The sequence below is a fragment of the Lichenostomus cassidix genome, chromosome 12 (genome assembly GCF_008360975.1).
Source record: "Lichenostomus cassidix isolate B80296 chromosome 12, HeHo_3.0, whole genome shotgun sequence".
Classification (NCBI taxonomy): Eukaryota; Metazoa; Chordata; class Aves; order Passeriformes; family Meliphagidae; genus Lichenostomus; species Lichenostomus cassidix.
In genome coordinates, this window is record NC_139493.1 from 16,646,029 (window position 1) to 16,669,738 (window position 23,710).

General features: G+C 49.1%; 1 protein-coding gene across 2 annotated transcripts in view; it reads right to left on the reverse strand.

The window, feature by feature from the left end:
- The window catches only part of RNF123 (ring finger protein 123), a 47,947-nt gene extending 24,702 nt beyond the window's left edge, over nucleotides 1-23,245 (reverse strand). The window contains exons 1-26 of one of the 2 annotated variants that reach the window (XM_085072996.1): nucleotides 23,089-23,245; nucleotides 20,703-20,893; nucleotides 19,324-19,408; nucleotides 17,672-17,751; nucleotides 16,763-16,860; nucleotides 15,530-15,584; nucleotides 15,117-15,202; nucleotides 14,271-14,357; nucleotides 13,695-13,762; nucleotides 12,701-12,826; nucleotides 11,869-11,983; nucleotides 10,951-11,055; nucleotides 10,695-10,820; nucleotides 9,424-9,516; nucleotides 9,158-9,231; nucleotides 8,590-8,707; nucleotides 8,038-8,137; nucleotides 7,524-7,585; nucleotides 7,363-7,434; nucleotides 6,572-6,692; nucleotides 5,679-5,780; nucleotides 4,402-4,508; nucleotides 3,679-3,877; nucleotides 2,924-3,069; nucleotides 2,651-2,734; nucleotides 2,232-2,339 (exon numbers count right to left, since the gene is read on the reverse strand). In XM_085072996.1, the coding sequence (XP_084929122.1) occupies nucleotides 2,232-2,339; nucleotides 2,651-2,734; nucleotides 2,924-3,069; nucleotides 3,679-3,877; nucleotides 4,402-4,508; nucleotides 5,679-5,780; nucleotides 6,572-6,692; nucleotides 7,363-7,434; nucleotides 7,524-7,585; nucleotides 8,038-8,137; nucleotides 8,590-8,707; nucleotides 9,158-9,231; nucleotides 9,424-9,516; nucleotides 10,695-10,820; nucleotides 10,951-11,055; nucleotides 11,869-11,983; nucleotides 12,701-12,826; nucleotides 13,695-13,762; nucleotides 14,271-14,357; nucleotides 15,117-15,202; nucleotides 15,530-15,584; nucleotides 16,763-16,860; nucleotides 17,672-17,751; nucleotides 19,324-19,408; nucleotides 20,703-20,784 (2,499 nt within the window). In that variant the 5' untranslated portion in view covers nucleotides 20,785-20,893; nucleotides 23,089-23,245. Of the gene's footprint in view, nucleotides 1-2,231; nucleotides 2,340-2,650; nucleotides 2,735-2,923; nucleotides 3,070-3,678; nucleotides 3,878-4,401; nucleotides 4,509-5,678; nucleotides 5,781-6,571; nucleotides 6,693-7,362; nucleotides 7,435-7,523; nucleotides 7,586-8,037; nucleotides 8,138-8,589; nucleotides 8,708-9,157; nucleotides 9,232-9,423; nucleotides 9,517-10,694; nucleotides 10,821-10,950; nucleotides 11,056-11,868; nucleotides 11,984-12,700; nucleotides 12,827-13,694; nucleotides 13,763-14,270; nucleotides 14,358-15,116; nucleotides 15,203-15,529; nucleotides 15,585-16,762; nucleotides 16,861-17,671; nucleotides 17,752-19,323; nucleotides 19,409-20,702; nucleotides 20,894-22,974 lie in introns of both variants that reach the window. The other variant, XM_085072997.1, reaches the window with a different exon arrangement.
- Nucleotides 23,246-23,710: the final 465 nt, after the last annotated feature.

The following is a 23,710-nucleotide window of genomic DNA, read 5'->3' on the forward strand; positions in this document are numbered from 1 at the left end:
AAAGAAAGCTGGTCCATTGTAGGGACTAAATGGGAACAGGCTGAAAGCTCACACCAACTCAGATCTTTGCAATAGGCGGCCGCAGCCTTTCAAGTTCTGTGCCAGCCATTCAACCAGATTTACTGTCCTCAGCCTCTTGTCTCTCTAAACAAAAATCAGAGGGTCCTAAATTAAAAACAGGAAATTAAAGGGCATGTCCATAACTTTAAGCTATAAAAATGGGCGCCAACAAGGCCATAAAAAGAGGAAATATTATTTCATATCCTGCAATGCCAAGAAATAGCATTAGCAATAGCCACTTGCATAAAAATAGATTTAGAAGGGTTACACTTCTAATCTAAGAAAAAATTAAAATCAGAGGTGTAGATAAGGCATTTAATTTGCTTAATGGCTTTTCCAAAATATGTTGTTACCATCTTCAGGAGATTTTCATGGGTTTGTTCTGTAAATTAGACTGAACTAGTGCAAATCAACTAAACTGACTAACAGACATCTTTTTCTCAACACCAACACAAATCTCAGCCAAACTGTTACTTTCAAGAGAAAAAGCAACTGTGCAGACAACATTAAGGTTAAAAAAGTTGCATTTGGCTTTATTAAGGTTAAAAAAGCTGCATTTGGCTTTATTAAGACTTGATAACCTCAAACATCATTTCAGGTATTGCCAACCTAGAAAAAAGGCTACACCAAGAGGACACAAAGATGTGATTACCCGGTGTGATAGATAAATACAGTGCTGTAATAAAATAAGCTGTAATTCCCACCGGGATGTTTAGAAGGCAGAATTATGTGCTTTGAAACTAGGAGTGTTTTGAAGCTGTAGCACTCCCTTTTGTCTAACATTGAATCTCTTGGCTCAGAATAAACCAGTGGCTAATTCCCTTGAGGAAGCAGCAGCTTCTGCCATGCTCTGACACCTCAGCACAAAGCAGGATTTCACCCCTAGACAGAACCAGGCTCTTTCTGTCCAAAAGCAGCAGCAGTGTCTGCAACACTCATGCAGATGTGACCCTCCAGAGCACACAATTCCCAGGGATGCAGGAGCCGCTGGATGGATGTATCCATTGGGAAACAGCAGTGACCTGTCATGACTGTGAAATGGAGCCCTGAAGGCAAAGGTTCCTCACTGCAGCCACATTTTGCAAACTCACTGGGCTCCTGGGGCATATTCCTGCTCTCCCTGAGGGCTATGCAGGCCAGGATAGTAGCACAAGTCACAAGCAAGGAAGGCTGTAACCTTCACTCCCAGATGCTGCTGATTCATCAGGAAAGGTGACACTGCAGTTCTGGTTTAATATGACAATGGATCATCTAGAGACATGAATAGTGTTTCTGCATGGGCCAGCACAGTGATACCTGCAGTGCACCCTGGTGATGCCCCTCAGCCTTTCCAGAGTAGTCTGGGAAGAAAGGATTATTTTCTGGTGAGTATAGGCTATGCTAATGCAGCTGGAAAGCTTCTGCCTTGCTCAGGAAAGAAGGGGAGGATGAGCAAAAAGCTCATGAGCCAGGATCAGCCACTGCAGTTCTGCCAGGCATGTTCATAAGAACTCTTCTTCCCTTCCTGTTTACATCCTGGGACACACAAAAGCCACAGAGAGATAGGGCAAGGCAATTGTGCAAGGGAAATCAGGAAAAAATTGGCAAAGCTACTTGTGAGAAAACAGTCCAGAGACTTTATCCTGGAAAATGGTGAATTTGGGGCAAAAGTGACAACCTGTGCAAACAGCCACTGCATTAGTAAATGCAGAATACACTCTCTGCATGGGAACCAAGTGAAGAAGGGGAGAACACCTGAACAAGAACCCCTCAGTTTGGATCCCACAGATTCCAGGAAGAACTGCAGCAGTGAAATCCCTGTGACAAACAGCACAGCTCAGGGAAATGGCTCACAGTAGCCTCTATCCTCTGACATGTCCTGAGAACCGAATCTCCCTTCGATCTGCACCCTTCTGTCTGCAGTGCCCAAAGGAAAAGCCTACAGCACCATGCACAGCTCAGATCAGACTGGGCTGCGTCCTAACAAACACTACGGGACCAAGCCTGGGACAGGAGAGGGGCCAAGCCTAGGAAGGAGTCTCTGATACACAAGAAGGGAAAAAGAAGCCTCAGAGATCATTGACATTGTTTCAACACCAGGGAAAATGACACCTGTGATATGTGAGCCAAGCAGCAGAGAAGCAGAGGCACACTGGTGTCCTTTCAGCTGCTCGTCTTATGCTCCTGCCCACCTTTGAATAAATGGTGACATTTATCCAAGCGAGGCGTCGGCTCAGGTGGTTGAGCTTCTCAGAGAAGACCTTTTGGCTCTTCAGCAGTTCCTCGTGGATGTCTCTCCTCTGAAAAGAGTGCAGAGATGTGAGGGCAGATGTCACTGCTATTCATAGCATTCTTTTCAGTGCTGGACAAACAATGCAAAAGCATATACCACCTTGGGGCTAGCTAGGGAGTACAGGCAGTGGGCAAAGGGGTCAGCAGCCTTTCTGGGGAGGGAGTGGGGAATCAGTGCTATAAAAAGCCCTAAAAAGTCTCAGTTGAAGCCCACAATGCCTGTGCAGATGCTGGTACAGTTGGGCAGCAGCATGTCACCCTTTTTGCCAGTATCTGAGGCTCTACCAGAGAAGGAAGCTGGGAATCCAGAGACACTTACCCTCTTTGGGCAGCGGCTGATTTTTTCCTCTGTGTCTTTCAGTGCCATGGCATATTCATTCACATCATCTGACACACCAACCATCTGAAAAGCAGCAGGTTTCAACAAATAAATGAGGGTTTTTTTTCCACTAAGCATATAAGCATGCAACCAGATCCCCAGTGGAAGTTGGCAGGACAGGGCACACACAGTCACTAAATAAGCAGAAAACAGAGTTGGTGTAAAAGCATGGATGCTGGGGGAATGGATTCCTGCACAGCACTTGCCACTTACCTTACCAAGCTGCTGGTGGACACTGAGGTTGTACATCATCACTATCCCATCCAAGACTTCCAGGAGAGAGTTCTCAGTGATGGGCTGGTCTGGCTCCTCTGGGGGTCTACCCAGTAAGAGACCCTCGTTTCCATGGGTGCCTTCAACTGCAATGCATTCCCAAGACGGGAAAGAAGTTTTCAGCAAGGCAGTTTGGCATCTCAGCTTCTGCCTGCACCTCTCTGAAGTCAAAGCCCTGCTGTGCCTCTGTAACATGGAGCTCCTTCCCAGCCCATGTGATTCACTAGATGCCATACTACCACACCATTCTCATCTTGCTGCCTGCATCGGGTTGACCTCTCAGGTCTGTTCAGACAGACCTAGGCCATGTGAGTTACACTTCCTCAAGCTCTGTACATGCTTCAGAGGCCTGCCTGGTCCACCCCAACAGCAACAGTGCTGCTACTGCACACTTCATCCTCCAGCTGGTCTGTCTTCAGAGCAAGTACAGCTCCAGCTGCCTCTGAAACACCTCCCTGCAAAGTCCCACTGCACTTGCAGGAACCAAGGCAGCATCTCATTATGCACAGAGTGACAACATCACCAGTGTCACGTTCAGGACACCAAAAGGGTCTTTTGGGTGTCAGCATGCCCTGGGAATGGGAAAGAGCAATGCTGGCAGTAAGGAGACTGCATTCCTCTGAGGAGCTGGAAGATGCTATTTTGCCAGAGCCCACCTGGGTCACGCCAGCACACAGCACTGAGTAAGTACTCACTGTCCTCCTCTGTGCGCTGCTCCACGCTCAGCGTGCGCACTTTGATCTTCTCCAGGGTGCCCAGGGGTCGCCGCGGGTTCATCAGGCTGACGGCTGCCGTGCTCAGGAACCGGTTGGCACGGCCCAAGGTAGGGGAGCTGAGCCAGGCAGGCCTGGCGAGAGCTCCACCAATGGCCAGGGTGGCAGAGGGACGCTGGGACTGAAAAGAAATGAAGGGAGAAACAGTTCCAGCTGCGTTTGGCTGTCTGCTGTCCCTCCCTTGCCCCTGCAAGGATGTTGGTATAGATGCACAGCGGCCACTTGAAGATGAGCAGACACCCTTCCTATCATGGCTAGGCCAGCAGGGTAGCAAATGGATAAGTCCTTCCTCCAAGGGCACGTGCCAGGCACAAGCAGCAGACCTGCACAGCAAGAAGCTGCTCTGTCTACAGCTGCCTTGCACCATTCCAAATGCAAGCCATGGAGGGGAGGGACGTGACATATTCAGATCAGTGGGTAGTTAGAGAGCAGAGCACAGAAAAGTTTGCTGCTCAAACTTGGTGCACTCAGGACCAGCCTGATCCCCAGGGACTCTCATGCAAGGGCAGCTATTTATCTGGTTGCCCATGGACTGGTTACAATCCTGGCCCAACACTGTCTTCCTCTAATGCAAAGCCTTTCTAGACAGAGGCTAAACTTGCTGCACCAGCACCAGGGCCCCTGCAGGTGAATAACACAACTCACCTGTGCTGCTGATGTTGCTGATTCCTCATCTTCATCAAGATCATCCATAGTCACTGCCTGCAGCTCTGCAGGGTCAATCAGGACATTGGCTTTTGCAGCCAGGTCATCTGCACAGAGCACACCAAAGCAGCCATGAATGCAGGAGTCACTCTTTGCTTCCCATGACAAAAACTTATCCTCTTTCCTGCTTCTCAGCAGTAGAGAAGGAGCCAAAAAAGTTGGATGCTGTATCAGAACAAGCTCACCTGTCCCAAGCTTCCTTACATGGAACAGATCTGCCCTTACTGAAAGAACAGAGACCAAGCAGCAAGAGGTGCTGCTCTCCTGGGACCCATTTCTGCTCCTGGTCCTACCAGCTACAAATAGGGTAACAGGAACCAGGAGACAACCACTAGGGCCAAACTGGCCTAGTGCAGGAATGGCAACTCCCTGATGGTCTTAAAAGACCATCTTTTAAGCATCCAGCTCTTCACTGCTGTCCCATGATGTGTCCCTCAGACCCAGAGCATGGCTGTGCTGATGGCTACACTGTACAAAGCCTGAAGAATGTGTTCTTTAGTCTACAGCTCTATTTTTAAAGCTGGCTAGGATACCTTGATAAAAGACCAGAGGAGATTACATGGTTCTCAGGTTAAGTAATCTAATTTTGAACAGCTAGGGATCACCCTGAGACAGAGAAAATAGTCCTAATCTTGCAAACACACCGGAAAAGGAGAAGAGACATCTGAGCCAAAAGCAAGTGCCACATTAGCCAGAAACCAGAGCCAAACCAAGTCCAAGGGAATGGCAAGGGGTTTCTAATCCTTCCACAATGGAGGCTTTGGAAGCCTTATGCCAGAGTGGTGTGATATACACAAAAACACAGCTACAGTACATACACAGGGCTGCTCTGCCCTGCCCAGAGTGGTACAGCAAGTAAATCGTGGGAATTCTTCATGCCCAGCAGGGCCTGGCTGATGGTCAGTGCTTGGACAGCTCCCAGCCCATGGCTGTGGTGCAGCAAGAGCAGCACACCAGAGGACATTACCAGACTATCCCCTTCCCTCCAACTGCCACATGCCCAATTCAGGAATACAAACACTAAACTGCTAACATAAAGGACACTCCACCCAAGAGGAGTGGCGTCCTCTCCAGAGTAACTTGAATCTCATTAAAATTCAAGTCTCCTCTCCTTGAATTTAATCAAAATTCATTACCCACAGCTCCCTCCCTGTAATGTCCCTTGGGTGAATTTCAGCCAAGACCTGGATTCAGGTATTGGCAATGAGAGCACTTACCTTTCAGAGTCTTCTTAAGATGAGACAGAAGACCTCCAAGTCGCTGAAGGTCAAAATAGTCCACCTTCCCATTATAGAAGAGTTGAGGAGGGACATATGCTTCTAAAACAGAGGAGGAAATTTGGTTTCTTCCACATGTCCCATGCACAGGATCCACAAAGACATGTAAGGACTCCTAAAGCAGACCCCAGGACCCACATTCAGGACTAACACTTAGGGACAACTTTTGTTGTAATAAAAGCACAGGCCATTAAGGCAGAGGTGATTTCCACAATGGAGCAAGCACTAGATCCATGCAGAGACAGGAGCAACCAATGGCCATCGACAGCAAGCCTGCCAGCACTTCCTCCCTCCAGCCACAGTCACTGGGGTAAACTGCAAAAACTTGGCACCTCTCCACCTGGCTACTCCAGCTCTGTCACTTAGTCCCACGGGGATCAGAAGGCACTTCCTGAATCTACAGAAAGGGTCAGCCTAAAATAAGCAAAGGGAATGCCAGGCAGATCATGGCAGCACAGGCAAGTTGGGGTCTAAGGGTGGGAAAGCAACTGGCACTTAGTTTCCCCTTAATCCCACAGTATGGGGAACCACAAAACCAGGCAAATACCCTCCCCCAAACTCTGACTATGGGATCACTGAGCTGCCCTTCCACAGACCCACTGTCAATAGTGGACTCTGGTCCAGAGCAGACAGGCAATGGCAAACAGTACAGGTGTCCCTTTGCAAGTCTCAAATCTGGATGTTAACTGGAATAAATCTGCACACAGCATTTCCCAGGGTGACAGAAGGCTCATTAGAGACATAAAACTTCCAGCATCGGGGAAAGCACTGCCAAGAGGCAAACCTTGTCCTTACCACAGACATGCCTGCAAAGCCTCTCCCCCAGGCCTCACCTTCACTGCTCAGTGCAGCTGGGGTCTTTGCCTTGTGGCCATCCCAGAAGAAGCGCAGGGCAGCAATGAGCCGGTGCAGGAAGCACACCATGTACTCTGGTGGGCACAGCACAGTCAAGTTCTAAGGCAAGAATGAGAGTCCAGCATCAGGGCAGGTGTGAAAGTGCATCTTAGTCCAAAGGGCTACATGGACCAGGCAGAAACTTTTGTGTTCTCAACCTTGCTAGCATCTCTAGCTTCCAGCTCTGGCAGAGAGCCCAGACATGATGGTGGGCAGCAGCTTCCACCTCCAGGAAGTCTTTGACACTTAAACAACAAGCTAGTCTGACACAGAAAGAGGGATCACTCATACCCCACCACAAAAGATGGGGCTGATGATGAACACAGAGATGTAGGTGAAGGAAGGGTTTCCTACAACAGTGGATGCCTGCCTCACAAAGCTTCAGGCCTACAGCCTGATCCAGGGCCAGAGAAACAATTCTCATCCAGGCAGTAAAGAGGATGACAGCAGTCCCACTCAGGCAGAACACCCCACAGCCACACTCCCCGAGGGACATTCAGCTCCCACCTAAGACTTCCCAAGGACCACTTTCCTACAAATCACTCCATAGGACTTCACTAAGTTGCCTAGTTTCTAGCCTCAGATCTTCCCCTCCTTGCTTGTTGCTGTATCTAGACTCCAGTGGATCAACCACTGGAAGAAGCCCAGCCAGAAGGTGCAGAACTCCCAGCCTCAAGGTGCAGAGAGCCCTCAGGGTTAGGCTTACAGGAAGGCTGGCCCTCTGACTTACCCCTCTGTTGCTAGCATTTTCCTGAAGAAACTTGCGGAATTTGTTTAGGAAGATGTATCTGGAGGCTTCCCCCTGGCAGAAGGCAAATCAGGCAGTAAATCTGTGCCTTACAAAGCACATCACATGAAGACACTGCTGCAAAAGACCCACAGAGCACTTACCCCTCCTCTGTCCTTGTTGTTCAGCAGCAGCTTCAGAATCTGAACCTGGAGACCTTCCACCACTAAAATGAGGACACACATCTGCCATCAGAAAACAAGCACTGGAGAGCAACTACCCCTCTTAACCCCAACTGCAGTACCCTTCCCCCAGGAGAAAGGCTACCTCCTCAGCAGAGGGGGCCCAGGAAGAACCAGTGACAGCAGAAAGCTAATCCCACCGAGATTTTTCTCCTCCACCACCTAGGAATAAATTGATCCACAGCTGCAAACAATGCCCCTGAAGGGAGTTTTGGTACACTCATGCCGCACGATGGGATGCTGCAGATCTGTGCAGTGGGGTCCTAGCACTCGTTAACGTGCCATCAGAAAATAGCATGGCTGGCCCCCACCTGTGCAGCACAGCCTGTTCTGGCAAGAACACAGGTGTACTTCAGGTAGTGAAAGGGATTTGGAAACAGCTCCTGGCTGCACAAAAGGTATGGGATCTTGGCAACTTCCCTCCTTCCTCACAAACCTTCAATGCGTTTCTTGAGCCGCTGGCAGCCTCTTTCATATGCCCGACGCCTCAATCTCTCCTCAGCACTCTCCTCCTTTACCTCCTTACTCTCCTTGCCCTGGTTGGAGGACAGACACTGATTAGCAGGAGACCACTGCACAGGGAAAATGTTTTGCGAAAACAGCACAAACTGCCTAAAACAATGTGCCAGTGAGTGACTGCAGCTGGCAGCACACCTAAACAGACAACCTCCAGCCTTGTAACGAGTAAGGAGATCTTTTGAGGACACCCCAGTCAACCCAGTAATTCCTTAAATACTGTGAGATTGCCTTCCAAATATGCTGCCACAGAAAGCTTGTCGTCCCCCCCCGTCTGAGCATCACACCTCAAACATCCCCTTTAAGGGGACAAAAATGATGAGAGGGCAATGGAAAAGCTACAACTCTGATGCAGCTCTGCAGCACCCTAACATAGCTGGAAATACAGGCCATCCAACTTCCTCAGCCAGATAAAGATGCGGACAGCAGGCCACATTTCCTCAGCCTCCTCGGTGGATATGCCTGTACTCACCTCCTTGGTGAAGCGATTTGGCCACCACGTGGTGGGAATGAGCTCCTGCAAACCTGCCTCTTCCACACGCAGCGGGCTCTTGATGTAGAAGAACACAACGGAACGAAGCACATCGAAGCTGTGCTGGAGTTAAAGCAAGTACAGAAGCTACAACGGGAAAAGGTACAGGGCATGTCTCCTGAGAGGTGAGAGATCCCTTTCCAAACTACCACTGCAAGATCCAGACGCCTCTTCTCCCTGGAGAAGCCCCTTGCAGCTATCACAGTGGCTGCCCAAATGTTACCATAGAGCTGGACTGCTCTGAAAGTGGCTTTGCTTTAGGGATATAAGAGAGATCAGTCAGGTAGAAATGAGCTCCTCTGTGTTACTAGGATGTGAACTACAAAACACTGCTCCCTCTCCTCAGAGCAGGACTCAGTAGGGAATGATGTCAGGCAGAGGAAGCCTGAGAAATGACCTCTCAAGACAGGAAGGCTTCTGCCTCCCCAGACCGAGAGGTCCTTGAAATATCCTTGGCTGCATTATTGAGGGAAGGGAAAACTGAGACAGGAGGAGACACAAAGGATACAGAACATTGCTGAGTAGGTATTTCCTAGATTTCTCATGCTTCAAGACTGCAATGGTGAGCCGGAGGTAGTGGATCTAGGAAAACAGGAAAAGCAAAAGTGACTCCATCTGCAGAAGATAAAATTCTCCAATAGCTACAGTGTGACAAAACTGCCATCTTTGGATCAAACAACTACAGAATCCAAAACATCATGTACCTTTGGACAAGGGGACATAACAGAAGCTGGCTAGTCACAGATTCCTGGGGATTCAGAAGTGCAAACTCACTTGTAATCCCAGGTCTGGGATGATGGGGGAGAACCTGTAAGCCCGCAGCAGGGACATCAATAGCTGCTTGAGGCACTCATGTACTTCATACTCCTGAGAAAATAAGAAACACATTGAAGAACAACAGCTAGGAGTCAGGAACAGCTATAGCTCCCAGAGTGCGACCTTGGAAGGAAGCATTCATTTATGAACTGAAAGAGCAGGTGCTCTGAACCCACAGTGTCCCTCTGACTCCACAGGAGAGAGTCCAAGCAGAAGTTGGTGGCAGTGCTTTCCTACAGGGAAACAAGTTTCTGCAAAACATCCAACCCAAAAGTCACCTACAAAAAGCCAAAGTCCCAGGCCCTATTTGTTAGGCAGTCACACGTCCTCATATTCCCTGACTCTACGTAAGGCATGGTGTTGGTAGAACCAACCCAGAAAGGAAAGAAGTTACTCTTGTGTAAGTGTGATAATGGAAGAGCTGTCTTTTTGAATCCAACTCACAGGCAACCAGCAGGATGAGAGCCAACTCTTCCACAAACACAGCAGCCCTACCAGAGGGTCCAGTTTCACTGCTAAGATGGTGGGCCTGAATGAGTCATGACATTTTTCAATTAAACTTCTCATGGCAGCTGGCTGGGCCAGTGCCCACATCTGTTAGCTGTTTCCCCAAAGGGTAGGCGTGCTGTTTCCAAGCAGAACCCTGGCAGTGACTGATTCTTTGTAACCACCCAAGCACTCCAGCAGCAGCAGCTTCCCAGTGCTTAACAAAGGCTGCCTCAAACAAGTGTCCCAGGAATGAGTGAGCTCATCCAGCATAGACAGGAAAGGAAGTTGGAGGAGGCTTTTCCCCAGCAGTGCTGGAGGTGGTGAGAGTACACTGGACATTTCTACCCCAGTCCTGCACACTCTGATCAATCTCTTCAGCACATGGCAGCACTTAAGACCTCCACAGTCACATACACATTAATAACAATTAAGAGACCATTCCTATTGATAAATTTGACGTTTCCAGAAGCAGAAACTTATTCACCATCATCAGTTTCTTTAGCAGTAAAAGAAGCTTAGAAACGCCTGGTTAACTCATCGCCAGTGTCTGCATTCAACCCTCAGTGCCTGGGTGTGCAGGAGCAGCCAGATGAGCTAATTGAGAGGGTGGTCTACCACAAAGAAAAAAGAAGAGAAAGACACTGAACACTACCAGCATTTTCTAGGGAAAGTTCCTGTTCTTAGACTTCCCAGGGTCTCCCTCTGATCATTAGGGAGGAACCAGCACCCTAGCAACTCACCTCCATAAGAAGCCACATGAGATCTAGCAGCTGTTGAATAAGAGGGTGGGCTTCCACTGCCCCTCCTCGCTCAAGGATGCTCAACAGGAAGGTCATGAGAACATCTTCCACCAGGTACACCTTGCACTGCAGACAGAGAGCCAGGTCAACATTCCTCCATGGCACAGTCACTTCCCAGCAAAAGCTGGGGTTTACTTTGCCTTGCAAGAGCAGTAACAAGCACTACAGAAGCTGGCAATGGACAGGCAAAACTCACCATGAGAGGGGAGAAATAATTGAAGATGTGAGCTAATGTAATCAGCACTGTGGGTTCTCCCTGTAGCTGCCACATGGACGTGTCCTTCTCCACCAGCTTCCCCTCCTGTAATGAAAAACATACAGCTTGGATTCAGCCCAATCCACCTGCTCACCAACAACTGAATGAACCACAGGCCTGGAGCAGACATTGTTGCTGTCCCATGCCTGACTGCAGTAAAAACCTTGAACGTGGGAATTTAGGATGGCAAAGAAGCCAGGCCTATTCCTCTGGAAAGCTGTAGTGCAGACCAGATGTCACTATCAACCACATGCAGGGGCTTTGACAATGTTTTTCTAAAAAAAGGTTTAAGTTTACGTGGTAATTTGTAAATGGGAACACTTACAGAGGAGGACAACTGTCAAATCAAGCCTCCATTCAAACCAAGACCATAGCATATGGCATTCCCTATGCTTTCCGCATAAAGAGATATCTCTCGCCCTGGAGGAAAACAGCATTTCCAGCAAACAGTGCAACAGCCAAAATAATCCTCAAGGCAGACCTGCCAGAATTTCACCACATTAGTGAACAGGACATTAGTAAAAAGTTTAGGATATGAACAAACTCCTTTCAAGGGTGCAAAATCAAATAAAGCAGATCTGACTCTGACAAATATCACCTCTTGAATACTGGCAATGAAACTTCATAGGACTGAGAACAACAAAGCCCAGTATGATTTAAATTAAGTCCTGGAACTAGCAGGAAGCCCATTTTGCAAGCCAAAGAGCTCCAGAGACACGCTCACCCCATGGGAAAGCATACAAGCATTTAGACTCTCGGGTGTACGGAAACATCTGAGCTGGCAGCATGTGCCAGGGAGGGCAGAACCACATTTCCCAGCATGGTGCCCCTCAGATCCACCCAGTGATGTCAGCCTACCGTCACGTCTATTCCAATATGGATCACATTCTTCAGGAAGCCCAACAGCTTCCGAGCCTTCACCAGGTCTGCCACAGGAGGATCTTGCAAGGGCCGATAACCTTCCACTGGATAAGTAGGGAAGTGTTAAGGGAAAATGCAATCTGATCCTTTCAGAGCTTCTTTTGTCTGTGCAAGGAAAAGACTCTGTCTGCTTGACTTTATACCCCGTCACAGTTCAAACCACAGTGCCTTCTGCAGGAATGATAAGCCATAGGCTCTTATCCCCACTTCCTCAATACTGCAAGCAGCAAGTATTTCACACCACACTTCTGCTTGGTGTGAAACACTTTTCTCATCAGAAAGACCAGCTGGAGCCCCCTGCAACCATCAACAGGCACTGCCAGGACTGCTCTGACAGGAGCTCCAGGCTTCAGTGTTCACACAGCAGCAGGCAACAGTAATACCACGTCAGAGGTCCCATATGGCTGGGAGGTAAAACGGACCAGTGACCAAAAGGCTCAGCAGCACGGCACCATTAGGGTTTCCAAAACTGCAGAGTAAGAACTTTGCAGGATCTGAGTGCCTGGGAACAGGCAGCCCCCAGCTGTAGCAGCAGCTGCTGACTCAGAGCTGAAAGCAATTCTTGTTTCAGAAACTTGTGTTTGTGTCCTGCAGTTCTGCTCCAGCTGAGGAGGTATCTGGCTCTTCTCTCCTTGACTAGGCTCTACACACAACTGCTGACAGCAGAAAGTGAGCTGCAGTCAGGTGTATATACTCTAGAGCTTCCAAAGATGGCCTCAGGACAGGCACTTCTCCCTTTAGACCTCCTCTCCCCACACCTAAAGGATATCGGAGTGGACGGCTTCCAAAGTTAAAAGCAACAGACTCCTTGAAGGAAAGGCTGATGGCAGGGAAATAAGCCATTCCAGCACCCCTTGTGATGTTATCAAAGGCAGTTCCCAGAGATATGCCATTCCTGAAAGAAGGAAAACCCACAAGGTTTTAGTCACAGCAGGAGGGGTCTGAGGTCAGCTGGGCAATACTTGCATTCCCCTTTTAGCAACTTGCCAACATGGACACACCAGTCAGTCATGCCTCCTGTCACTCTTAATCTGGCACACATGCAAATGTCACAACTCTGCTGAGTAACAGCCATGGGAAGCACAGAGGCACTCCCATTTTCATAAGAGCATGGGAAGGCACTGGAGTCTGCACAACATGCAGAGCCTACTCAGCTTCAAGGGCAACCCAAATCCCTGTGAGATAACTAAAGCAGTAGGACATTTTAAAGCATGTGACTTTTTGGCCTCATCTGTTTGATGTTTGTGGCAATGAAGGATAATGCTTTCAATTTACTCCTCTATAAAAGATTTCATGGACCATCTAACTGTTCTTAATTTCAACTGACTTGTTGCAGGCCATGGCCAGAGAACAATTCTCATTGTGCATGGGAGCTGGAAGCTGGAAATTTATCACCCTTTCCACAGCTCCTTGTGAATTTAGGATGGGCAAGGTCTACACTGACCACAAAAGCAATCAATTAAAGCCAAGTGTGACATTAAGCATCACAAGAGATGCCCTTCCCTCCAAAATCCTGGCAAACTTTACAAAGACTTTGTAGCTTGAACATCTTCCTGCCAAATGTTCTCAACTGAACTGAACTGAGACCCAACAACCCATTCAGATGGTTTCTGAACACAAGGCAGAAAAACAAAGGCCGGAACTACCAAGTAACATGAAGGGGACAGGGCAGAAAGAAGGCTCAGCAACCTGCTGAGCAGTGAGGAAATCTTTCTGTTACACACAGATACAAACAACGCAGGGAATGGGGCAAAGATGCTTACAAGCAGAAAGCAATGGTGCCCTCATCAAGGTCTATCAGACAGCTGACGATGTCTCCTGCTGCCCAGGACTGCAGGAAAGGAAGAGAAGAGGTTAAACATGTTTCCAGGGTCTTCCCACATCACAAGAAAGACTGCAACACAACCAATCCATTGTGAATCAGGGTTGAAGAAGAGACAGCTCCTTCTCCCAGCAGCTCACTGCATTTTCAGGCACTTTTGGAAGCTGCACATAAAGTCCCTGATTGGGATGGTTTTTTTTCCCTCTGGCACTAGGAATTTGTATTTATTGCAACAATGCACCATGCTCTGAGGTGCTAGAGGGAACCAGAGCCTTCCAGAGACCAACAGCAGAACTGTGCTGGGCATCAGTCTGCTGGGGCTGCTAAACAAAGCACCCAGACAGCGCATCCAGCACCCCTAAAATACAGACAAGTGCTGGCACACAGCCTCTCCAAGAGCAGACTGAAGCAGGAAGGAAGGCTTGAGGCATTTCACAAGGCCCAGAAGAATCCAGTGAGCAGAAGGAGCCTTTCTCCCCCTTTCTCTCCATCCCATTCCTGGGCGACAGCTACTCACTTTGCCATAGTTAGTAGTAGTCACATTCCACTTGCGCACTCTGTTTCCATCATAGGCATATGAATCTGGTGTGTCCCCAACTCCTTCCTGCACCAAAGTACAAAAGAGGAGACTCAGACCAGACCAGGCATAGAGGATTCCTCTCATTGCAAGAGAACCTTTAAGATGTACACCAGCAGGTAAGGAGAGCAGCTGACAGCACACATGCTCTGCCTGGAAAAAGCCCTCACTCTAGGAATAAATCCAGTGGCTTGTGATATTTGGTTCAGAGAAATACACCACTCCCTACTTATTTTGGGGTCAGAACAGTATCTCTGACTGGCATCTGACACTTCCAATTTCTGTCAAAAGTAGTCCCTGAGCATGCCCATTACCTCCCTTCTCAGATGTTGCAGAGCGACAAGTTAGTGAAACTCTGCAGGTGACATTCCTTTCCAGCATTAAACATCTCACTCAGTGCCTGAGAAGAGCTGGCCTGGGCCTGTTTCTCCTGGGCAAAAAAGCCCTGTAGCACCAGCTGCTGAGGGCCATCCCAAGGGACAGGCTGCCAGCACTGCAGACACACACACTGTTTGGGCTGAAAGTCAACATGCAGCAGTGGCTACGTGCAGCAAGAGCACAGCAACACACCCAGCACAGGCTTTCACACTGTGCACCATTCTGTGGACACAGACTAGAGTCTTGTAAAGACTCTTAAAACAGCAGGCCTGGCATTCTGTATGTGTGTGTGTGTGTGTGTGTGTGTATCATTTCTGGTGTGAATGCCAGCAGGACACAGCACCAATGCAATGCTCCACACTGACCTAAAAAGCAGTGGAGAAGCATTACCCAGAGTTGCTACACTACCTCCTGATTAAATCTGCAGTTGAGAGTACACCAGCCAATCTGCATGAGTCCCTGGGAGGAGATGAGCACCTCATAAATCCATTTCCCTGAAAGAAAAAGAGATACCACACAGTGAATTCCTCTTCCCTGGCTTGCTGTTAATAGAAGCTGAACCTGACACTGCTCCCACAGAAACACATGTGGCACACAAAGGAGGTTCAGGACATCCACAGGATTCCCTTCCCACCCCTTTACTCCAGCATCACACAATCCCCAATCCTTCTGAGCCCCAGGAAAAGCCAGTGGATGAACTGGGGAAGAGGGTGTTCAAGATCTGGAACATATTCAAGATTTCCTGAGCTATCTAATTGTCTAACTCCCCATACACTCTTCCTAGGGTCTTTTGTCAAAGCCTCACGGGTTTATCTCCTTACCTTTATACACACACGTTGTGGCCCTGATGGACCCAAAGTTACTGTGGCCGATCACCTGGATCAATAAACAAAAGATATTTTTTAACATCAGGCAAAAAGATACGCTTGTTCAGTCCTTGCCATTTCCTCTGTCCTAGCCCTCAAAACCAAAGCAAGATGGAGAGCTATTCAAAAGGACAGTACAGAGACAAGGAGCGACATCTTCCCCACCCCAGCAGCTGTAGTTGGAGCCAGCTGGCCCCAGGGAATCATTCAGGTCCCTCCTACAGCTCATCTATACTTGATAAACCCCAGTGAAGCACCCAGCATGGCAGAAGTACAAGGGCAACATGGTGACAGACAGGTTCCCACTGAATTGGGGCAAAAACGTACACAAAAGTGATTATGATATGGGGAAGATATATGAATCCTGCACAAGTTAGAACAAAACTATAGATTCAAGGCATCCAGACTAATGGCCAGGATAACACACTGTATAGAAACTGAACTTTGTTAAATCCTGACTCTTGCCATCTTGGGACAGACCATGAAGAGGAAATGATGTAGGAACAAGGAATTCACAGACAAGCCAGTCCAATCCATTCTGTGGGTCAGTTCTAGGTACAGCCAAAGTAAACTACAGCAGGTGGTTAAAGGGAAAGGGGAGACCAGGGCAGACTGCTCTGTCAGAGGCTAAAAAGCAGGCATAGATTAAGGAGGGAATGAGCTCAAGAGCAGGGCTGAGGTGCTTGCTCAGTGAAGTGGTGAAAGGAGTGCAGAAATTACTGATGCAAGAAAGGGTTAAACTCCAGTGGACTCTTTCAGCTGACTTTTTGCATGATGAACATCAGCTAAGGAGCAAGTAGGTAATTAATGGAAACAAAGGAGAAAGGAAAACTTCAGCTTCAGCCTCTTTCTAGACTTTTAAGAAGACCAGAAGGAAGGAAGAGGCAGTCTGCTGGAGGGAGGGACAGGAAAGCTGGCCTCTCCTCTGCTTAGCCAAGTGAGCCCCTGGGCCGGGGTAATCCTTCCACTTCCTCACAGCCCCACTCAGAGCTTGCTGAGACTTAGTGGTACTGCTAGACCTTTTCCAAGGAGAGCTCATTTCCTCCAGGATCCTGCAGCTTTTGGGGCAGGCTCTGTTCACACACACTACAAAGCCACTGACAGGGATTGTGTAAGAACAAACCAAGAAGCTCCAAGTACTTTTAGTCCCACAAGACCATGTTCTGCTGTGCCCAGCAATATACTCACCCCAAGTAAATCATCATCGACCAGCAGGAGCCCCTCAAAGCCACTCGTGTGGTCCAACACCACAGTGGAGGGACCGAGCCGGCCCTCTGCTACCTGATCTGAAACAAGAGTTGCAGAAAACCTGTTAGGGAGAGTTGTGCAGGATTTAACAGTGCACCCACTGAGTGCTTCCAGCCAGACTGTGACAGCACCTGGATTCTGCTACAGGGGAGGAAAGTTAAGGTAGTGTTGCCTATGTTAGACCTTGAGGACCTCAGAAAAGGTGAGAGATTTAAAAAAAAGTCTTCCCAACAACTCAACTACGCAGTATTTGGGACACATTAAGTCTTCCACATCACCTGAAAACTTTACTTTGACAAAATTCAAAGGCTAAACTCTGTGCCAAATGTTTGGCCAACATGTCAGACTTTGCTCGCAGCCAGCAAGAAAAATTTGCCTTTCTAGGAGGGGAGCAAGGTTGTATCTTGCCACATCCTGATTCATTCAGAGAAATGATGCTAGTAAGAACACAGGGAACAGCCTGAGACTCAAAGAGAATACCTGCAGTGGAAACCAGCATGTAAAAATTGTCAACAAGCCTCTGCACCTCCCACTGAGGATAGCACTACACACTCCTGGTCAAAGCAATGTCTCTGCATATCATTATCAGTAAAATACCGCCAACATTTGCCCCCAAACTGCTTTTCCAGACATTTTAGCCCGGAAATATGCCTCCATCTGCAAACAGACCAGCTGCAGGGCTGGCTGATGAACCCCTCACAGGCAGGACTTAAAGGTACAATAAATTAGAGCACAGGGAGGCAGAGCAGCGCTCACTCGGGGAAATGCCTTTAATGATGTAACGTGTCCTTCCCAATTAAGCAACACAAGCAAGAAGCACAAATTGAACAGGCCCTCAATATCTCCTACCTCTACTTTCTTCAGAGCCATTCTCCTCTGCCAGCAAGCGCTCAAGGTGCTCCTGCAGGTTCTGGAACGTCAGATGCTTCCTAGGGAATAAACACACAGGAGCTCTTCAAAACACTGTCTCCAAATTTTTAAGAGTTGAAGCCAAGACACGTGTCCTGCACTGAGACATGATCTGTGAAGTTCTGTCAATCTGTTTCATGTCATGAATCTAAGGAATTTGTTGCCCATCTTGCTGGGACAATGAATGAAGGATCAAAACACAGCAAGAACAAGCCAAGTAGTTAACAAAGAATCTTACACTCTTCACTGTGCTCAAGAGTGATTAGTGGCAGTAAGAAAACTGTGGTACTAGGCAGCAAGAAACCAGCTGTACTATCAACAACTATGGACCACGACTTTGCTGCAGTCAGCATCAGACAAACATGGCGTAAGTCAGGATTCGTTTTTTTCCCTGAAGTATTTTGCAATACAAAAGAAGAGTGAGGACCACAGCAGCAGGTGTAGCAGTTCAGACAAAGGCCAGGCTAGTCCAGCATCCTCTCTGTGACAACAGCTAAAACCATTTTGTTTCCATACAGAAGAGCCCCTCAAGCACTCCTTTGGGCCAGTGTTCTAGAGAACTTACTGCCCTCCCTCAGTTCTTTGACAGCTACTGGGCTTTCTACCAAGTAGCCACGTCCAGGGAAAAAGGGTAGAAGGCAGGAAAAAAGACAGAGGGGCCAGTCCAACAAACTATCAGTTCTGTGCATTCAAGTCATTAATCACCAGACAAAGAAATCAGAAATATTGAAAACCAAAATGCTCAGGCAGATGGACTGTTCCAAGGCTTGCTGGCAGGAGAGCTTGTGGTAAAGTAACATGACCCACTTTGCCTCCCCCGCACCATCATCCCAGCTCACCAAGAGCCAGAGGGCCAAGAACTATTTATAGCAGCTCTGAGCTCACGCTGGAGCTGGCAGGCCTAAGTATAGCCCGTGGAATGTGACCCCAGCCACGCTGCAGCACTGCCAACCACCAGGAGCCACAGGCCTGCCCTGCTCTGCCACACTCCTACCTGCCCTGAACCTGCCTGACTTGCCTCTGGCAAAAGAGATGCAAGAGGAATTCTTCTCATCCAATGCTACAAGTTTCTGGGATACAAGGTGAAGGAGAACTGAAAATAAATAGGTAAAACACAGTCACCAAACAAGAATTTTGTGTTTCTTTTCCTTTGGTGACTCCTAATAAAAGTACCAGCAGTCCCACAGCCTGAAAAATGTGTGGTATTGCATGGATTAGTAACAGCCTTGCCTTTAGTTTACAGGGCACTAACAATGTATTTTTAATTTCTGCACCTGAAACCTGTGCATTTTGCACTTTGTTACAAGCAAAGGGGGAACAGGTACAATCAAGCAAATGCCTACTTAATTTAAAAATATTGTCTAGTGATGTTGTACATGGGATTTTTCATGAAATAAAAAGAATCCTTCCTAGCAAGCCCCAAGTTTGAAAAAGGCATTAAAAGAGCAGACCTCAGAGTTGCTCCTGTAACATGGAGCTGCTGTGCTTTTAACAAAGATCACTGTGTGGCACTAAAAGATCTTTCCTTTCACACAGTGCCGTTTATCTGGAGGTAGCATCGCTTTTCACCTGGGCAGTGAGAAGTCTGATACCTGTAAGCAGCTGCAGGCTGGTTCCCATCAGCACTGGTAAAGACTCGATGCAGATAATCATTCAGCAGCCTGCTGTTCACAATCCCTTGGGAAAAACAGAAAGGAAATAAGCTTAGAGAGTCTGGGGTAAACTCAAACATTAATTTCATGTACAAGCAAGAAACTGGTAACTATGGGAAAATTAAGTTCAGGTTTGCTGATCAACACAGTGGAAAATGCAGCCTCAAGCAGTCATTCATCACCTTACTATCCTCACTAGCAGAACCAGAGTCCAACGTGCATCTCCTCAACAAAGGCTCTTTCCAATTTGAGCTGCTCTGCCATAGCAACTGGGAGCCTATAAATTGCTCTACACAGGTGGAAGTACACCCTCAGGAATCCTGCTGTACTACTTCCTGATAAAGTAACTCCAAAAGCTGGAAGTAGGAATTCAATTTTATTTTTAAAAAAAATCTTAGCACTGCTGCAATTCCTGGTGTTCTATTCATATTCAGGATGTCTCTTAACCGCACTAAAAGATGCTGAGATGGAAAGGCTGCAGGTGCAGTTCACCTCGTGTAACCCTGAACCGTCTTTAATGATGTGTGCCTCACCTTCACTGAACAGCCCCTAGTGTCACACTGATGCAGCATTCCTTGTTTCTGAGTGCAACAGTGCCCTCAAATGCCAGATTTGTGGTCTCATAAGCACACTTGTGCTGGATTGATGACTCCAAGAAAAAAAACAGACTGCCTGGCAGACACCAGAATTTCCCAGAAAAGGATTAATTTGAGAATCTGACAAGCTGCTCATCCTGGAAGGGGAACTCCCTCAATCAGATGAGTCTCAAATCACATGGCAGGCAGGCAACACAATAGTCTCCAGCCTTATGAGACAGGGCTGTGTGCTGAAAGAAACGCTCTGTGACACGAACTTCTGGAGTCCTTAGTACCGAAGGAATGTCCGTTCCAAAATCTTGTGGCTAGCACAGTTTTTCCCATGGGAAGTTTTTTTTGTGTTTTGTAAATAAAGATAGAGTTTAGATGTTTTGGAACAGTGTCCCAGAACTTGGGCAGTGCAGGCCTGGCCAATCAGGCCTGGGGGAAGGCTTCTGACTGACCAATCTGGGTGACTTTTGAGAACTCTATAAATGTGATAAAATCAAAACAATAAAGGTCATTCCTTCTTGCCACTGAGAACCGATGCATTCATTACTCTGCTAGCTGCTCAACAGCGACAAAAATCTCATCTCACTTTGAGGATTTATTCAGTTTCAGCCCCCCACACCACACACTAGCAAGGTTAACTGCAACTGGAAGGCAGCCGATCTCAAGCAAGGCAAGGGATGCTCCCTGGATCCACAGTGCTCCTGATTTCACATGGCATGTACAGACACTTACCTGTGACCTTGGACTTCTCTGGCTCAGTGCTCAGCCTGTAATTCTTCCTTGAGAAAGCAGTCCCAGCACCTCTCGACGTCATTCTTCACAGGCACCACTTCCAGAGCGGACATAAGACAGGCAGATGCTTAGAACAAAACCTGGGAAGGATGCTGCCTTTAGACTTTTCCCTTTTTTGGAGGTTGGTTTACCTGAATTAAACAACAGGGATAAGCCAAAAAATAGCCAGAGTCCTTGCATATCCTAGTGACATTACACAACTAACTGCCAACCCTGCACTCAGTCCCACCTGTCCAACAGCTCAAAACCTTCCCAAAGCAGACAAACCATTAAGCCACACTCCAGACAGCCACACAAACCCCAGTCCAAACAAAGGCATGCCCACAACCCAGCCAGAAACACAGACAATCTTCACACCCGGCTTGGGCCAGAAGCACCGAGCCAGCACAGGGCTACAGCCACCACCACTGCCAAACACCACTGAAACTGAACCATGTCACACTGCTGCTCATGTCCTGACAAAACACTTCTGCCTTTCTCTTCCACTCTGTATTCTTTTCGACAGCAATATGTGCCTGGTTAATGTTCTCTTTAACAGGTGTTTAGATTATTCCACTATCCAAAACAAAGAGAAAGGAAGAGGGAATGAGACAAATGCATATGGACTGGACTACAATAGAATACCACTGACTACAAAGCGAAAGACCCAGCTATCGAAGTCACGGGGACAAAAGCCGACACAGGTAATAGTATGCAATAGTGTTTACAAGTGAAAATCTACCATGAGACGACAGATTCAGGAGCCTTCCTGACTAGAATGCTATCAGAGCTGACGTGCCAGGACAAAAAGAATACATTCAAATGGCTAGTTCCATCGAGCTTCCAGATGTTAGGTTATACCCCTCTCCTGTTTCCAGCTGGCCCAGTAGCCAACCATCACTGGAAGACTCTCCCTGGGTATTCATCTGTCAAGGCAGTTTGTGACAAACAGAGCAACAGGAAGATGCAACAGGAGCAAGGGCTGCAGGAATTAAACACTTGTTGATAATCTCATACAGAGCACAAACTAACGTGAACCCAAGAAAAGTTATGACTCCAGAAAAGGAGTGCCAAGTGATACAAGTGCTACAACAAGCCTGATCACCTGAGCTTCAGCTAGACTTGGGAAAGGGGTTCCTAAGGCCCCTTCCCTCAGGACCACCCCAGCAGCCAGCAGTGGAGCAGCACTGTCCGGCCTCCCTCCTGCAGCACTGCTCAGCAAAATAGTGGGAACAAAGCAAAAACCAGCCTGGATCAAAGGCCCTGAATTACCTGCGTCAGGAACCCGAAACAAGAGATAAAACAATAAACAGAAACACATTGTTTACTACCAAAGCAGAGCAGACAGCACAATGTGTACAAAGCACTCGAAACATGACATGATTTCACCTCTGTCAGGACATGTCAAAAACACCCGAGAGCAGTCAGGACTGCCCACAGCTCTTCAGAAGGGCAGCCAGCCTGGTGACCAGCACTGCTGAAACAGCCTGAATGCCCAAAGCAGAGCACACAGCACGGCGACACTGGCACCACATTAGATGCACTGCTGCAGTGCCAGGGTGGTTGTTGAGTTGGAGCAGATGCTGCTTTCAACAGGTTGAAGAAAGGGCAGAGCAGGGGGATATACATCTGCCCCACGTGCAATTCACAGAAGCAAAGATGTCCTGCAAAGAGCCTGGCCCCAGGCTGAACTCCCTTCTCTGGCCAAAAGCAAGCAGCTTCCAGCAGCAGGGCAGAACACACAACACAGGGGAAGACAGATCTTAGGTAGAGGCGACTGGAGGCAGGCAAGGAGGCCGAGAAGCCAGGCCGGCCAACACAACTTTGTCTGGCAGCTGCCGGCCAAACCCTGAGACTCGCAGCAGGCAAAGGGGAACAGCACAGCCCCGCACGGATCACAAAACCGCCCTGCACTCATCCCAGGCGTGGGTCTTAGTGGCACCCCAGCCTTCCGGCACCCCCAACCCACAACAACCGAGCAGCACTGCCGTGCTCACACCCAGGAACCGGCCCCAAAGCCGGGCTCACCCCGCAGCCCAGGCAGGCAGCACGCCCCGAGCCCAGCGGCACCCCAGAACCCAGAGACACCCCCTAAACCGGGCGGCACTCCCTGCAGCCACAGACAACCCCAAACCCGGAAGGACCCTCCGTGTTCACAAACACCCCAAACCTGAGATCCCCCTACACCTGCCCACAGCCCGCGAGGCGCGGCGGCCACCCCCCGATCGGGCACCTCCCGCACAGCCAGACGACACTCCCCGAGCCGGCCGTGCCCCGCGCTCCCCCCCGCGGCCCCCGGGGGAGCCCCCGCGCTGCCGGGACCGGGCCCCGCGGCCGCCGCACTCACCGCCGGCCCGGCCGCGCCGCCGCCGCCGCCGCCGCTACGGCGACCCGCGAGGGCCATGGCGGGCGGGCGGGACGCGTTGCCGGGAGACGGGCGGGACCCTCTCCGCGCTCAGGCAGGGCCGGGCCGGGGCGTCCTGCCCGGGGAAGGGCAAGGGGCAGGGACACTGCTGGTGCTTGTGTGAACTTCTCTGGAAGAAACCGAGCAGGGGCCGGGGCCGGCGAGAAGCGAAGCTCTCGGCCATGGAACTGGGCAATCGGCCAAGGCCAGCCCGCAAGAGGGAGGCCGGGCAGGTGCTGCCGACCCCCGGGGAGACAACAACCCTCTGGCCCAGACCCCGAACGCTACCCCTGGAGGGAGAAGAGGAGAAGGATGAAGCTGACACATGAGCGTGGAGCCTCCCGGTGCATTTATTGTGCCGGTGGAGTGGGATCAGGGCCAGCACTGGGGGACGGTGCGCTGCAGGTCCTGCCGCGGTGTCCAGGCTGGCGGTGGGGATTGTGGGCCCGATGTTGCAAGCGGGAGCGGTCTGGGATCCAGGCAGTGCTGGACCCTTCCCACAGCTTGCTGGCACCCAGCTCCAGCAGCCCCAGCCACCACCAGCCAGGTACCATGAGAGTCCTCT